An 18,190-nucleotide genomic window follows, 5' to 3' on the forward strand; every position below is an offset into this window, starting at 1 on the left:
TTATTCCCCAATGGTGGAATCTGTTGTTAGACTCTCTTCAATCTCCCTATCCGTTTATAACGTCAGGTCAACTCAGGCTGGTCGCTTGGCGAATTTCGGTGATCGCTGGAATGTTCCAGGCCTTTCGGGAGATGCTACCCTATTTATCAACGAAGCTTGGTCGCCCAACACCCACAAACGTTATGCTACAGCATGGAAACATTGGTGTAATTGGTGCTCTCATCGGGAAGTGGGTCCTTCTTCAGACGATGTCTCCTTGGTAGTGAACTTCCTGGCGTCTTTGGCTGCCTCTGGTCTTCTTTACCGCACTGTTAACAATTTCCGGTTAGCCATCTCTGCGGGTCATTGACGGCAACCATATTGGGGAACATCCTTTGTTATCTAAACTACTTAGAGGTATTCGGTTGGTTAAACCTCCCTGTTCTAAATATTCCAAGCTTTGGGATGTCTCCCTTGTCTTATGGCTTTTGGATTCCTGGCCGGTTAATCAATCTTTGTCTCGTAAGCAACTTTCTGCCAAACTCGCTATGTTGCTTTGTCTAGTCTCCTGTAAACGCGTTTCTGATATTCGCGCTCTTGATCTGGCGGGTCGTCAGTTTTCTGCAGACTATGTTACTTTTCAGATTACAAGATGCACTAAATGTAACACCTCTTCTATCACTTATCCTGCATTTCCTGACAACCCAAAACTGTGTGTGGTACAATGTATCCAAGATTATGAGGCGAGTACTGCAGGTTTTCAAGATATGACGGGTCAATTGCTGATTGCTTTGCAGAAGCCTTTTCGCCCAGTGACCCTAGCTACTCTAGCAAGATGGGCACGTTGGCTCATGGGCGAGGCAGGTATTGATGTTTCTAGATTTGGTGCTCAATCTGCTCGTGGTGCTATAGCATCCAAAGCCTTTTCTATGGGAGTCAGTTTATTGGACATTATGAAAACAGCTGACTGGTCATCTGACACTACATTTAAAACGTTTTATTACAAACCTATTGTTAATGTTGCATCTGTTGTGGTGGCTCAGCTTTGAACAAGCATAATCGGAGCCTCTGGTCCTGACAAAGAATTCAAAATTTGCGAACATTTGTGACAAGAATTTTCTATTCTATTAAGGACACAGAGGCAAGGATTATCCCACCCATAATTCAGTGCTGTAATGTCTGATTTGAAATGTTTATACTATATTGTATATGTTTATGCTCTTTTCACCCTTCCCTTATGATGTTATTCCTTTTGGGGGGCTGGTATTACAGCTTTGTTTTTCGGTTTCAGGTTCTGACCTCAAGGAACGTTGGATGTCGTTCACCTTTGTGGAGACTCTTCGTGACCTCACGTTGGATGCTGTTTCATTGAAGATGCCTTCAAGTTTCATTGTTGCCTGTTGGCTGATGGATTTTCTTCTGACAGATGGCTTCTTCTTTCCTGTGGTTCCAGATATCGGACTATGTTTATTATTGTTTGGACTTAACTGTTATTTTACACAAAGAAAGAGGATGTACTATTCTCTTGCACTCCTTATATAGGGGTGTACTCTATGGTTACCATGTGATACCCTCTAAGGTTCATGGGTATTGTAGTATGTATTTTTTTTCTTCACTTTATGATTGGCTGCTGAGAATTTTCAGTAAAGAAAATTGAGAAGCGTAATCCTCGCCTCCGTGTCCTTAATAGAATTGAAAATTCTTGTCACGAATGTTCGCAAATTTTGAAGTGTTATCCTGGTGTGTTTGTGAGTGACTGCCATCTATTGCTGTATTATACCTCTTCTTGAATCTCGTTTGCTTCTGTAACATGTACTTTTGTAACATTCTCCTCATGTAACGTAACTGGTCCTATTGTGCAGCGCTCTGACACCTTTGGATAAAGTCCACGCTATATAAAAATGCATAAATAAATAAATACTCAGAAGGAAAAAAAAGGAACTGTAGCCCCATTTAAAGCACTGACGTTAATACAAGATGAAGGACATTGTAAACACACCTTTAGTTAGTGTCAGTCTCAATCTGCAAAACGTTTTAGGTGAAAGGAAATCGGCTATCACAACAGTATGTCATTTGTCTGATGTTTGGTTGTAAACTTCTTATGTGAAGTAGTGTGGCTCACTGGTTAGAGGCGGCAGACCCGAGAGCAGGGGACGGCCCGGGACCAGGGTTCGATTCCCAGCGCAGCAGGTTTCTGGACCAGGGTCAGCGGACTCGATAATTCTCTCGCCTCGGTGCCCACTCTGATCAGCGATCACACTCGGGAACTCTGGGCACTAGCTTGCCTCATCTTCACTAATGGCCCCACCGGGGATGCCTGGTCTCACCCTGGAGATACCCATTAAGGGACCATCTCTCAGGGAAGCCAGGAAGGGTTTCGCAGCGGTCGAAGCGCCTTGGGACCCTCTGGGTAAGTAGTGCGCTATATAAATGCCTATACATACATACATACATACATTATGAGGGGCGACATTCACCTTGGTGGAAGTGAGGACTCAAACTGGAGAATATATGGTATAATGCCCAGAGCTTCTGACTGGGGCACTGCGGAACCATGTTTGAGTCGGTGTTAGATCAGCATATCACTTAATCTCGAGCTCCCCCCCGCCCCCCCAAAAAAAATCTAAATGTATGGGTCAATGTGGCTGCACACATCATGCCAACGTTTTAGCATAGGAAAGGGGGAGATTTAAAAAAAAATCGGGAGAGTGTATTTCCCCCATTGTCTTCTATTGAAGGAGGGGGCAATGTCGGGCTAGAGGCAGCCAAACTTTAGCCGTGTTACAAAAATCGGGAATCTCCCGCCTGAGTCGGGTTCACCGGCACGCATGTGTGGCTGGTACCCATGTAAAGCGCTCCAATGCCATCAGGTCGAGTTTGCGCAATATATAAAACCGCAAAAATAAATGTGGGAATTATCTTGCTCGCAATAATAAGAGAGACGCGAAAGTTCTGTATATTTCTGGCTTTAAATACATTCAGTGATTCTGAAAGAAATAAAATCTCTAATCTGGAATTGCTTGTGTAACTCAACGTCGTCATTCTACCCTGGATCTTGTTTTGCAAGGAATGTGCGCGTACTTGCTTATGCAGGCACCAATGAGCTAAGAAACGTGCTCTAATCGGTAACTTGCGCATGCGTTTCAAGCCTCGTTTTAGTTTGCAGCCGGCATTTCAACACAAGAAACAATATATGTAAACTGACGAATTAAACCCCGATATGTTAGGTGGACTGCCAAATAATTTGGTATTTGCAGCACCCAACTTATTCTGTGAAGAGCCCTATGCCTGAACGGTATTGCAATCAATAACGAGGCGTGGAACGCAAACCGAAGCCGGCAGAACAGTAATCGAAATATACTGCAGACGAAACCTGTAAAAGGAGGTGAAGGGGAGGCAGCATGGCTTACGAATGCCAGAGAGACAGCTATGCGAAGGAGGTAATTAGGTTTAAAGGGGCTGAGTAGGATGAGCGGTTGAGTTTGAGCAGGATATGGGTAAAGGGAAAGGAGAGAGGCAATCAGTCAAGACATTCATGGAGGAGGGACCGTTGGAAACACCTTGAGAGGATGACACATTGGGGGTGGAGGATTTACAGGAAAGGACCAGGAAAATAGGAACCAGGTATTTTATTTATTTATTATTTATTTCTTTATTTATGCGATTTTATAAAGCGCGAACTTTACCCCAAGGTGTCAGAGCGCTTTACATAAGAACCAGTTGAAAAACATAAGGATTTAGGATTACATGCGTTACATAAAGGATACAAACAGAAACATTTTTTGCAAATGTACAAGATGTAAAGTCACACAAGGAGGAGATACAAATGGATATACTCTAAGAGTCACATAGGAATTGTAGCGAGCACAGCGGTCTACTGCATGTACTAGTGATTAGAGTTATCTCTATATACATAGGGAAGGGATATGACTGGATATATTCTAAGAGTCACATAGGAATGGTAGATAGTACAAAGGTCTACTGCATATACTAGTGATTAGAGTTATCTATGTATACATAGGGAAGGGATACAAATGGATATACTCTAGGAGTCACATAGGAATGGTAGAGAGTACAAAGGTCTTCTGCATATACCAGTGATTAGAGTTATCTTTATATACATAGGGAAGGGATATGACTGGATATACTCTAAGAGTCACATAGGAATGGTAGAGAGCACAGCGGTCTACTGCATATACCAGTGATTAGAGTTATCTCTATATACATAGGGAAGGGATATGACTGGATATACTGTAAGAGTCACATAGGAATGGTAGATGGTACAAATGTCTACTGCCTATACTAGTGATTAGAGTTATCCCTATATACATATATATACATACATAGTAGATTTCCTCAGGTGGAGTTCCATTAAGTGGGGTTTGAGGGGGGACGTAGTCTCAACACCAAGGGAATGTGGGAGGGATTCGAGGGTATGGGAAAAGGCAAAACAGAGGGGAAGAAACATTTGAGGATCCTCAAGGGGGAAAAGAGGGAAAAGGGTAAAAGACGAGGCAATATACAAGATGACGGGTCGGGGACCAGAGAAAAAAATGGCCGAGAACAGCAGCAAAATGGCGGGCAGGACAAAGGGAAAAGTAAAGAAGTCCATGAGAGACTGTGGTCCACAATTGCAGTGCCTCAGGTGTTTCCCGTACCGGGAGCTGTACTTATGGTCATCCGATTCTCCAAAGCGTCTTATAGGAGTGCCCCTAGTCAAAATAAGGTGCCCTGTTCGGCCTGATGCCTGCTTGTAAAAGTGCACTCTGCTGCTACATGGAATCGAGCTCATCATGTGTGGTCTCGGCCATCTTGGAAGCAGGCCGACCTCGTGTCATCTGCCTTTGAGCCTCCGGTGTCCCCCCTGAGGGCGTGGCATTTTTAATGCGATTTTATATAGCGCGAACTTTAACTGAAGGTGTCAGAGCACTTTACATAAAAACCAGTTGCAAAACATAAGGACTAAGGATTACATGCGTTACATAAAAGATACAAACAGAAAAAATTGCAAATGTACAAGATGTAAAGTAACACAAAGAAGAGACTAGTGATTAGAGCTATCTCTATATACATAGGGAAGGGCTACGAATGGATATACTCTAAGAGTCACATAGGAATGGTAGAGAGTACAAAGGTCTACTGCATCTACTAGTGATTAGAGTTACCTCTATATACATAGGGAAGGGATACGAATGGATATACTCTAAGAGTCATTTCGGAGTGGTAGAGAGTACAAAGGGCCACTGCATATACTAGTGATTAGAGTTATCTCTATATACAGAAAAGCAGAGTTCCATTAAGTGGGGTCGGAGGGGGGATGCAGTCACAGCACCAAGGGAGGGTGGGAGGGATATACGGGTATGGGGAAAAGGCAAACCAGAAAAGGGAAGAAACATTTGAGGATCGTCAATGGGGAAACGAGGGAAGAGGGTTAAAGGACGAGGGAATGGGAAAGATGGCGGGTCAGGGTCTAGAGAAAAGCGGCCGAGAGCAGCAGCAAAATGGCAGCCAGGACAAAAGAAAAATTAGGGAAGTCCAGGAGAGTCCTTGGCGGGACAGGCCGCTCTCAGTTACTTGGCTACTTGGTGCCCTTTCCCCCCGTATGAACACTGAGGGTGAAGTACCCGTTGGGGCTCAGCCTGTAGGTCTGCACGGCGTTGACCCCCACATCAGGGTCCTGCGCGCTCTCGAGCGGGAAGCGCGCCCCAGGGGCCACAGACTCGCTTATGTCCAGCCGCATGTCCCCGGCCAGGAAGGCGGGGTCATTGTCGTTAATGTCCTGCACCTCCACCACGGCGCTGTACAGCTCCAGGGGGTTCTTGGCCACCACCTCCAGGGTGATCAGGCAGGGCACGGCCGGGCCGCACAGCTGCTCCCAGTCCATCCTCTCATTCACATACAGCGCCCCGCTCTGCAGGTCCACCTCCAGGTAGCGCCAGCCCATCCGGCGGGCACCACCCGCAGCCGTCGCTCTACCAGCCCCCGGAGCTCCAGGCCCAGGTCTGCCAACAGGTTCCCCACTCGGGAACCCCTCTGCGCCTCCACAGGCACGGCATAATGGATGAGCACGGAGGCACCTCCAAGGAGCCCCAAGAGCAGCTGGAGGAAGAGCACTGGGCACCCGTGGCCGCCCCGGCCAGAGCAGGGAGTCATTTTGGAGTGCGTGGCGGGCCCCTGTTGCTCCGCTGCTGCTGCGGTTCTCTCACGGGGTGGCCTGTCTGGCACCGGGGCTCATCTCAGAGTTGATGGCGGGCTCCGGTAGTGGCGGGTTGGACCCCAGGCTGATGTGCACGCAGGACACGGACAGCACGCTCCATCGCCTCGACCTTCATGCGCTCCGCTCCCGGAGGCTCTCACTGTCGCCTGTCTCTCCCGTCCATTGATATGCACTGCGCGGCCGCCCAAGAAGGATTGGCTTTTCAAGGGACCGCACGGAGCACCTTTTCTTGGGAGAAGGAAGCGATCATTGCACCGGGAGGAGCGCGAGGCGGCAGCTTCCCACAGGAGATATCGGCGCAGAGGGGAAAATGAATGACGTGTTAAGGGGGTGGAGGAATAATACCAAAAGTAACCTATCCAGACATGTTTGTTTCATTGAATTCCGGTACTCCTCTTTTGGGTTGTATAATAATTGTTGGGTTACAAAAACCAGAATGCAATGGAGTTAAATCTGCACTAAACTAACCACTTACACCAGACATGGGTCAACTGGATTTATTCCAACTCTGTTTATAATACTGGCTATTTTACAGAAATGTTTAATAGTGCTGCGGAAAACTGATTGGAATCAAAGGCGTGTTGCACAATGCAAGACAATGTGGCGAAATCAAAGCCGTTGCAGTATGCTGCTTTGTGGGCTTTTGGCATTGATTTATTTTTGTACAAAATAAGCACTGATACTGAAGAGTGTTATGGAGGTGTCTCCAGCCAGTCTATCACGAGCTGCCAGTATCTCAAGAAACCTTCAGAGCAGCACACAGCCATGAGTTCATTTTTCAATCTGAACAAGGTCACATTTTCCTTTTAAAGATAAGGGAAGTCTGTGTTTATTTTACACTATAATCTTCAGGCTGCAGATAGCATGGTCTGATAATGAGCAGTGCTAGAGTAAGATTTACAGGGCACAGAGGTGAAGAACTGAGGTATTTAAATCGAAAACAAAAGTATTTGTTTCCTAAATAGTGGAGCACTAGGACAAAATGATGTTTCTGAGTGCTTTAAAATGGGAGAAAATTTAAATGAAGAGTTAAGTTAATGATTAAGTTAACTCTGACTTTGAAGCATGTTTATTCACTTTAAATTCTTCCTATTTTAACAAATGCTTCTGTTATAAATATAGCACCATGTCTCCAGGGGGCATTTACACACAGCAGGCAACAATCTACTAGTGGCTGGTAGACACAGTGTCATATTTATACAGGGCACAAGTCCTATAAAAAGAAGAGGGATGACTCACCAAGTAAGACAAAAGGCAAATGACTTCATGACGTCACGACGTAGCGCTATAAAAGAAATAAAATAGTGCTATTTAAATTATTTGTGTAAATACTGGGACAGACTAACCCATCTGACAGTCTTCCAGTGTCTGCATTTATATACAGGGACAGAACAAAGGCAAAAGCATGCCTCTCTTAAGTACCTGTGAAGACAAGGCAAGCTGCGTGCCTTTATTTCCCTCTGTGGCATTTACATTTAAATGTAAGGTTCCAGACGGCCCCTGTCAGCATATACAAACAAAAGGAGGCCGAATGGCCCCTTAACTTCGGCCCAGCTGGAGGTGAAAAAAGGCTCCCTCGCTGCCTGCACGATGCTGCTGGGAATGGAAAGCAGGCAACTTGCATGTGCTGCTGAAGTGTCCTGGTGTCTGAAAATTACATCGGGACAAGTTCAGCATATTTCTGTGGGGCCCAACTTCGTGGCAGGGGGCACGGCGTCCACCCTGTGAAAAGAGTGGTGGGACGCTGTGTACCTGTGTATACCCCTGACTCGAGCTCTGTATTTTTAACTGCAAAATACAGTCATTTTTTGAAGTGTCAGAAATTTAAAGTGCTGAAAAATGTTCCATCTTATGAAAAAAAATCACAACATTTTTCTGCACTTCAAATTTCTCCCATTAAAAAAAAGGTTGTATACTTGTTATATGTGTAATGCCACATATAACGAAAAGGTATATCCTGTGCCACAAGTGCATATGACATACTCATTCACCCATACACATATATCCCATTCATACTCCCACATGTTCTTAAATCCCCAAAGACCATGCTCTAACTAACACACATGGCAGCCTTAGCAGAGTGCCCTTCGTCAAACTATTTTGTTCAAACCATAGTCTTTGGCTCTGTAGACATTAGGCTTAATCAATGAAACTGAGTGTGGGGGTGTCTGATAACATTGCATGTGTGGCATGGCTTTCAATAGCTCACAAAAATGTTCATTGATCAGAAGTAGGTCTCACTACAGAAAACGTTGGAGACTTCTGGTGTTATGTTTAGCTAGAACATTATTAGAGTTAATGACTGTGGATAAAGTGGCTTAGCTAGCCTGGGATGACTCAATGTGCTTATGGCAAGACACCAACTTCATTTAACATGCTTTTTCCCATTCGAGTTATAAGAATCTACTCCTTTTGATTTTACTCAGTACTAAAATGACACACAATATTTTAAATTTTAGGTCCCAATATTTATTTTCTTATGCTACAAAATATGCCTTATTTAACTGTCTGTTTTTCATGCTCCCTGGTTTCTTACGGACCTTGCTTTCAGTCTTTGTCAGCGATGCGGCTGCAGGGGCCTGACTGTTTTTGGTTATTTTTCCCTGCTTTGTTGACTTGGGGGCCTGTATACTTTTCTATACAGATTCAGATCTGTCGACCCTGCCGAATGTCCAGCAAGGGTCCAGGAGCTCTTGTCAAGTGATTGTGGACCCTAGATTTGTGGACCCCAGACACTATTAACCCAGCCCAGCGGTCAACACACCCCACAGCAAAATATATTTTTGTATTTAAATCATGGTTCAGTAGCACGGGTTAATCTGATCAAAAAAGTGCCAAAATCATTAGCCCATTACATCATGTGTGCCTCCCTCCTTTTAACTTTGCCCCCTCCTTGATGGATCTGCACTAAACTTGCTATATCCACAGAAGAGTAAACCTGTTAAATGTCTGACACATTTCATGTGGATTTGTCAAATAATACCACAATAGCAAATTAACTCTTTCTTAATCCCCATCGACATTTTTTTTTTAAAACCTTTATTTGGAGATAAGCCAGAGAAAAGGCAGTGCAATCATGATACATACAGTCGTATATGGCCAGTACAGCAAAGCGAGTCAATCAATGAGTCCGGAATACAGGTTAACATATAAATCAGTGCAGTTAATAACGGATAAAGGCATATATCATTCACAAATGGGCGTTACATAATACATACTAACAGGATGGCATACAATGGCATGGGCAGGAGCTGTCAGTACAAAAATCCAAATGAAAGGGAGAGTTCCTCCGTGCCAGCTGATACCAGCACCCTCCACGCACGATATAGTCCATACAGGCCCCCCCTTGTCCGCTAACAGAAAGCATACAGGCATTGGATCACCATCGCTGTCACAGGAGTGTCACAGACGGGAGTACAACCCCCTCAACTCAGCAGGAGAAGGAGACAATCCACCCCCCACCCAACACCAGAGGACCAGCAAATGCAATACCATATCTCAGTCACTACGCCGGTGTTAACCAACCCCAACCCGGTCCTCACTTTCAGATTCAGAGTCCCGCACAGCTCTAGTGAGGAGGTACACCTGTAGCGGGCTCCAAAAATCCTTGGGCCTACACCTCACGGGCATCAGCTCAGAGTAGACATTATATTGGTCCTGACAATAAATGAGATCACTTAACCAATCCTTGAATCGCGGCACCCTGCCACGACCCCAACAACAGGCCACTCTACGCTTGGCTAACAACAAGGCCACGTCAGCAAATCGACGGTGGGGGGCAGGCACGTCCCTGGAATAACCCAGTAGCATCACTAAGTGGTCGAACGTCACTCCATCCTCTGTCATAATCTGAAGGGCCGCATGGACTTGAGCCCAATACTCCAGAACCCCCGCACATTCCCACGCCAAATGCAGAAAGTCGGCACCCTCTGCTCGGCACCTAGCACACCTGTCATCATCCGCTAAATGAAACCGAAGTTTCCTCGCCGGGGTGTAATAAAACCTCTGGACGAATTTGTAATGTATGATTTTCAGACGGCAACTGGAGGAGACATTGGCAGTAAGACCACAGCAGTACGTCCATTGCTCGTCAGTAATAGGGACGCCCAACTCAGCAACCCACTGCTCGCGTACCCGACTGGTCGGGACAGAATGTTGCCGCCGAATGGCACCATACAACTTCGAAACTAGATGACGACCATCTGAGACCAGGAGCACGTGGAGAGGGAGGGTCACCTCCGGTTCCGAAGGGAAATCCGGCAACAAGGCACGTAAGCCCTGTCTCAGACGCACATAATAAAACAGCTCCAAAGGGGAACAGGCGGCAGCTCCAAAAAACTGAGCCTGGGTACGAAACGCACCCTCATGAAAAACGTCACCCCACGTAAGGATTCCAAGCCGCTTACACAGACGCTGAAACCCCGTTTCCTGCAACAGAGACAAATCAGGATGATAGGATAGAGGCAGTGCCGGCGAGTAGAGAAAGGAAACGCCCAACAAACGCGCCACCCGTTTCCAAGCGTCTACTGTGCATGTCACCGTCGTTTGATGCGTGTCCACATCAGACACATTGCCCAGTACCAACCCCTCCAGTGGGAGCGGATGGGCAACCCAATGTTCAGCCGCAACTTGGGGCATAAAGGGCGTGGGGCGCATCCAATGGTAAGCATAATGCGTTTGGGCGCTAAGGTAGTAAAGCTCAAAATCAGGGACATCAAAGCCTCCATCAGAATAGGGCAACGTAAGGGTAGCCCAGGCCACCCGTGGCTGCTTGCCCCCCCAAAACAACCGAATGAGCTCAGAACAAAGCCTGCGAAAAAAGTAAGCCCCAGGGTGATACGGAATATTTTGAAACAGGTATAGAAACCGGGGCAGGACCACCATTTTGATAAGGGACGCCCGACCAGCCATGGAAAGAGGCAACGACATCCACCTAGTGACGTCATCTGCTAGCTTGGTAACCGCTACGCCATAATTAAGCCTGACAGTCTCCTCCCTGTCCAGTGACACAACAATGCCGAGGTACCGCAGCTCTGAATCACACCACTCCAAAGGGAAATCAAGAGGAAACCTACGAACCGCCGCAGTAAGCGGGAAGAGTTGGGATTTCTGCCAGTTGATGTGTATCCCGGAGACACCCCCGAAAGCGACCAGCTCACGCAATAGCGCATTAAGGTTGTTCTGAGGATCCTTCACATAGAGCGTGACATCATCCGCGTATAAAGAGATCCCGACCTGACGTTGAAAACAATTGAAAGCGCTCTGCTGGTGTTGCTGGCGAATCCTGCAGGCTAAGGGCTCTATAGCAATGGCAAATAGGAGGGGCGAAAGGGGACACCCCTGCCGGGTTCCTCTAGTAAGAGGAAACGGGGGGGAGAGCACACCATTCACCACCACTCTCGCCACCGGGTCGGTATATAAGAGCTTGACCCAAGAGATAAAGATCCGAGGAAACCCCATCCGGCACAGGACATCAATGAGGTAACCCCACTCCACTGAATCAAACGCCTTAGTGGCGTCAAGGAAGATGGCGGCGACCGGGAGCTCGGGAGCAATGGTCGGGATAAGGGAAAACAAAGTCCGAAGATTGTGGGAAGTAGCGCGACCAGGCACAAACCCCGACTGATCGGGCAAGACAATAACAGGCATGAGCTCAGACAATCTCACCGCCAAAACCTTTGCGAGTATTTTGACATCACAATTAAGTAATGAGAGGGGCCTATAAGAACCCACGTCCAGGGGATCCTTACCCGGCTTGAGCAACGATGTAATAGCGACCTCTCTCATGGAGCACGGCAGTCGTCCCTCCTCCAGGGATTCCTCAAAAACCTCGCGGAGAACGGGGGCCATAATGTCCACATAACACTTATAGAATTCAGCAGGAAGGCCGTCCAAGCCAGTGGCCTTCCCGTTATTCAGAGACATGATGGCATTCCTGATCTCTTCCACCTCTAGAGGTCTACCCAAGAACGCCCGATGATCGTCCGACAACCAACAGAGCGCCAAATCATCCAGGAATCCGCCATACTGTGTCTCCCCTGACTGCTGTGTCGTGTATAGTTGGGTGTAATGGTGAATAAAAGTTCGCTGAATCTCCGCAGTGTCCCGACAGCGAGTGCCATCCGGCAAAACCAATTCCAGCACGTCCGAACCATACCTTTGATGTCTAGTAAGCGCAGCAAGGACCTTCCCCGGCCTCTCCCCCTCACAGTACCTTCTCGCCGTCCAGTACTTCCCCCTATGTTTAGCCTCCCTGGCAGCCTCTTCCTCATACTCGGAGAGCTTGGTGCGGAACTGGCCCAATAGATCGGGATCAGAGCCAGCCTGCAATCTGCGTTCCAAGTTGCGTAAATCCCCCTCCAAGCCCTCGAGAGTTCGAACAATCAATTTAAGCATCCCACAGCTCTTGGATATAGTGACACCCCGGATCGTAACCTTGAAAGCCTCCCATATAACCTCGACACTATCAACAGAGCCTTTGTTCCTCGGGAAGAACGCTTCCACCTCCTCGCCAAGTTCCGCTTTAAACACAGGGTCAAGCAAGGCAGTCGGAAAAAGGCGCCAAGGTGGGCGCGGCCTGTGCAGCCTGGGCACAGAGAGCACAACCTTCACCGGGCAGTGATCCGAGTATGTACGAGCTAGATGTACCGCCTCCCGCAGACCAGCCACCAGCCCCCTGGAGAGAAAGACATAGTCCAGCCTCGCCCATGAGCGTGCATGCGCAGTGTAATGAGTGCCCTCCCTAATAGCAGGGTGAGAATATCTCCAGCTGTCAATCAGTCCAGCCTCCTCCACAATACCCCGCAAAACATCCCTAGCTTGCACATTGTACTGAGGGCATCCGTCCGACCTATCCACCTGAGCTTGAAATGCAAAATTGAAATCCCCCCCCCCACACAATGTGAGAGGCATCGACAGCAAGCACATGGCCCCACAGGGTAAGGAAAAAGGCCGGTGTATCAATATTAGGAGCATAGCAATTGACAAACAGCACAGTGACCTGCCCAAGCCGCCCCCATAACAGCACATAGCGCCCCTCAGGGTCCTCCATAGATCCCAGTTCTTGAAAGGCGAGCGATCTTTTAACAAGGATAACAGCCCCGCGAGCATACGAGGAGTACAATGCAAACACCCTAACCGCAGCCCACCTCCCACCAAACCTAGGGGCAGGCCCAGGCCGCAGATGCGTCTCCTGCAGGAAGGCCACATGAATAGCATGCCTATCCAAATACTGTATTACATTTCGACATTTCCTGGCATCATTAAGACCCCGTACATTCCAGGACAATATTGATATCTTGTCTATAGTGTCAGTCGACATTAGCCATGATCAGGGCACCATAGGACCCAGTGATAAGGGGGAGTGTGCCCGACTCCCAGCGCCAGCCAGCAGCACGTCACCAGCCCAAACCACAATCGCCCCACTACATACACTCCACAGACATCCCAGCCATCTCCAAACCAACCAACCAGAACCCCACCTCCCATCCCCAAACAGCGCCATCCGTGCAACAGGCACGCAAGGAATACAACACACAACGCGCAGCATACACAGCCCACCCGGCCCTCAACACACACACGCATCCCCCATGCAGCGCGCTCACTTCCATTCAGCCGACGGAGATAGCGGCCATGACTCTCAGGCCTAGGGAGCACGAAGGCACGGACCCCAGGACCAATACCGTCCAACATGTCAAAGGACCAGCCTGTGCAGCGGAAACGTATCCATATTTGCGCAAACACACAGCAGGAGCAAACAGCACAATAGTCCAAAGGACCGGGCTGAGCACGTGTCACCCACATTGTCCCCTCCCCCACCTCCCACCTGATGAATCCCCAACTATCAGGACATTCAAACCCCAACCCCCCTCCATTCCCAAACACCCATCCAGTCACCCAGCAAAGGACTAGAAACCAAACCAAAGGTAATAGTGGGGAACACCCTATGGGGTACCCACTAGAGGTGCACAGCACCACTCCCACACACCACGCCAGTGTCCGAGCCAACGAGTCACACACGGCCCAGGCGATGCACAGGGGGGTGGGTGCCCAGAGCGCAAAAAAAAAGGCGCCAACCAACGGTCCCATACTGACCCCAAGAGCCGTTACTCAAACATAAATCAGCAATCAGCCACGATTATTCCCCACAGTACAAGGCAAGGTAGCACCGAGGCCACCGAAACAGTCAAGCGCGTGGGCGCGCAAGGCAGGCACCATCAACGTCTCATAAATGCAAGATCACCCCATTCAGGCGACCTCCTCCTCAGCCGCCGAACGGTCGCCTTCGGGGTCCCGGTCACCTCTCCGGTCCGCAGCAGCTCGTTCACGCTTGAGACGCTTCACAAAGTCCTCAGCATGCTGTGGGTTAGTGAAAAAGTGCTGCTTTGCCTGATGAGTCACCCTCAGCTTAGCAGGGTAAAGCAAAGCATAGTCCACTTGAAGTTCTCGAAGTTTCTTCTTCACCCCTAGGAACTTACGACGTTGGTCCTGCACCATCGGCGTGAAATCAGGGTACACGGTGAAGGAAACCCCCTCAAAGGAGAGGGTACGATTAGTGCGGGCAGCCTGGAGGGCAGCGTCCCGGTCGCGGTAATTCAGAAGTCGTGCAATGATAGGGCGCGGCGCAGCCCCAGAGGCCGGCCGAGGTCCCAGTGAACGGTGCGCCCTCTCGACGATGAACTGCGACGAGAAGGCCTCCGTACCAATAGCACCCACCAGGAGTCTCTCCACATTAGTCTCCATTATTCCAACATTCGTCGACTCCGGCACACCTACTATCCGCACGTTGTTGCGCCTACTCCTCGCCTCCAACTCCTCATTCTTAGCGGCAATCACCCGCAATATATTGTCAATCCTCGCCAACTGTGTGGTATGGGTGGCAGCAGTATCGTCGTGGTCCGAGATGCGCTGTTCCGCCGTTGTTAGGCGTTCCTCGTGTACATCTAGCTTCTGCACCACCGCATCCATGCGCGACGACAGTTTGTCCACTTTGTCCACTATCGTGGCAAACCCTTGCCTCATCTCCTGCATCATCTGCTGAAAGTCCGGGGCTTGTGGCTGCGGCACAGTATCAGCGACAGGCGGGGGGGGGAGACCGAGAAGTCCCAGCCTCCTGCAACTGGCGCGTACCCCTCCTGGCCACCCCCGAGTCAAAGGATAATTTGGACTGCTTAGTGTCCGGCTTCCCCATGATAAAACGCTACCAGCACTATGAGGCACAAAAGTCAATAAGGGCCAGGCCGCAGGCTGTTCCCAACACAGGACCACTCACCACAGTCGGGGGCACGAGCAGGCATGGACACCCCGCCACTCCCAACGAAACAATGGCCGCCGCTCCCCTCAGGCCAAGGGCTCGCTCCCCTAGCACCCGAACGACAATCCGTGGCGTCTTCGCAAGTCAACAGCTCCAGGACAGTTAGAAGTGGAGACCGACATCCAGTCCCGTCGCAGGGGAGCGCTCCGCAGCGTGCCCAGTCGGTTATCAGGTCCGGAGGAGGGAGGGAGACCCGGGCCTCCACCCCACGTGCGAAGCCTAGGGCTAGCGTAGAAGGTGACGCCGGGCTATGGAGCACCTGACATCCAGAGCGCGAGTCGGGGAAACTTGGAGCCCTCGTAACTTCGGCTAGCAAGCTCCGAATGGCACAGGAGTTGGACCGTGGGTGGTCGATCGATATACCAGCAGAACTCTGGGGTCAGATCAGGGCGCAATGATGGTCAGCAGGATCAATAGACGGATAATAGCTCCGGGCAGCAGGAGCCTCACGGCAGTGCGGCCATTCTGCAGTGCGCCCTCTAGTGCCCCCGTCCCCCCATGAAATTACCTATATGAACACATTTAAAAATTCCAAGAATAACAAAACATGCTAAGCATCTGTTAGATTTCTGGCAGATTCATTTAAACAGTGTTAATGTGATAGGATAATCTAATCAAAAACACGCCTTACATCTGTCAAGAAAGCTTAAAAATGCAACATCCTCATGCCGCTTCTGGGCCACTCTTTAAACACTTATTTCTCAATAGCTACTGAATATATTTTAACTAAACTAAGCAAAGAAACTTCCTTGAGTAAGGTTCTAATTACATGCCAGGTTTGGTGAAAATCAGTTTATCAAAGAATCCTATAGGAGATAAAAAGGGAAATTTTACTTTTAGAACACCCTCTTTTTGGGCCCTCTTAACGGATCAGCACCTAACTTGCCATAAGGAACCCCAAGTGGGTGTACATTTTTTGGGGTAACATTTTGTGCAGATTTGTGGAACAAGGCCAAAGTTAAGGAATAATTCATATGTGTATCGGGGAGAGAACCTGCATTCTTGATCCATGTCTTAAATCATTAAAATTATGAAGTCCACTTAAAAAAACTCTGTACACTTGTATCATGTCCTCTGTCACTTCAAGCTGCTCCAATTGAAAGTAGTATTTATCTTTAATTGATGATCTGCCCACAATTGGAAGAACGCAGGGCGCTTTCCAATTTTTGTGGTCTCAAAATATACAGTTCGAAACCAAACACACACCTTTGGAATGCACACACCTACAATTTCTGAAACTGGGCCTGAGTAAGCAAGGATCATACATCTTAAGAGAGTAGGGCCCCTTCAGGGTGTGCAATGCAACTCACAATCCGTTTAGAATCTTTCCACTTTCATACTTAGATAACATATTTTGAACACAAAAAAATATATTTCTACTGATGATGATGTAGTAGGTTTTTTGGCAGAACGAATACCGAGACTGAATTCAACAAGCTACAAGCGACTTAAACAAAGATGCAATCCCAGCAAGGGAAACGCGCCTAACGCGGAAAGAAAATTCATTCCTGCCAGCACCCGCACTAAGAAGACAGCGTGATTGACATCCAGAATAACGCCCACATACCTTCACATTAAAGTCAAGGTCAGGAAATCCAACTACATAGATGACATCGCATACTTGAAACAAACAGGTACCCAGGTTTGCCCTGAAGAAAAACCCGAGTAATCACACCGGGTTTGGAAACGCGTCGGCATTTCCACATGTGATCCATTCCCAAATCCACTACAAGGCAATAAATAGAAAGGACGTCCCACGTCGCAGGACGTTTTGAACTCTTTATAAACTATATGCCTATAGTGTGTCAGTCTTAAAAATTTACAAAAGGAATGAATAGAAGAGACTGATCTTTAAAAATTCTGGTGTACCTTTCCAATAAGTTAATTCATGTTTATGTGTGTAATGGTTTTGCAAATCACTCATGTTATGATTTCTTCATGTGCAATTGTTTTTTGAATTATGATTTATGTGTATAAATTACTTTAGGACGTGTTACAACCTCTTACTGCAAATGTATAAGTAAGATAAATACTTGAAATGAGTTAAATAATAATGAGTCTCCAAACTAAACAAAGAGCTCACACTTGCTGATAAATAATAAACAGCATTGAACCCGAGACCAGGCAACCTTGATTTACTATTATGAATTTGTCCTGCCTGGTCCTGTAGGACAAAACCCCTGTAGCGAATACAGTAGTTAGTATACATGCAGATACATAGAGTGAGGTATGCTATTGCAGCCAGGGTCCATGACCGGAGTAGGTCATTAAGCCCCTGCTCTCCCTCCCATCCTAAAGATGACCTCACCATTATAGAGGTCCAAATGCCGTCGACAGCAGACCTATAAAGACTTCAATAAGAATGAAATAATTGATAAGAGTCGTATATCTTTGTAATAGCGATGTACATTGTTTTGTTTTGTCCAGCACCTTGCACTGCATCTTCCATGTCACTTATAGCATGAGAACCATATCTCTCGTTTTAATGATACAATATAATGTTTCTATATGATGCAGTAAATAACGCAATTGCAAGAGTTTTTCTCTCTTTTTTGGCCTTTTAAGTATATGCTTTTTATGAAAAGATAGTTTTTTTATTGTCTTCATAACATGGAAAACTCTTTCACTTTGTTAAAAAGATTTCTATTCTAGTGAACCAATGTTCCCTTTAAATGCTGTAC

General features: G+C 47.6%; 1 protein-coding gene across 2 annotated transcripts in view; it reads left to right on the forward strand.

The window, feature by feature from the left end:
• The first annotated feature begins 3,136 nt into the window (after positions 1-3,136).
• The window catches only part of AARSD1 (alanyl-tRNA synthetase domain containing 1), a 213,974-nt gene continuing 198,920 nt past the window's right edge, over positions 3,137-18,190 (forward strand). The window contains exon 1 of one of the 2 annotated variants that reach the window (XM_086924063.1): positions 3,137-3,419. In XM_086924063.1, the coding sequence (XP_086780189.1) occupies positions 3,381-3,419 (39 nt within the window). In that variant the 5' untranslated portion in view covers positions 3,137-3,380. Of the gene's footprint in view, positions 3,604-18,190 lie in introns of both variants that reach the window. The other variant, XM_086924064.1, reaches the window with a different exon arrangement.

Source organism: Lissotriton vulgaris, chromosome 5, assembly GCF_964263255.1.
Source record: "Lissotriton vulgaris chromosome 5, aLisVul1.2, whole genome shotgun sequence".
In the NCBI taxonomy this organism is placed as follows: Eukaryota; Metazoa; Chordata; class Amphibia; order Caudata; family Salamandridae; genus Lissotriton; species Lissotriton vulgaris.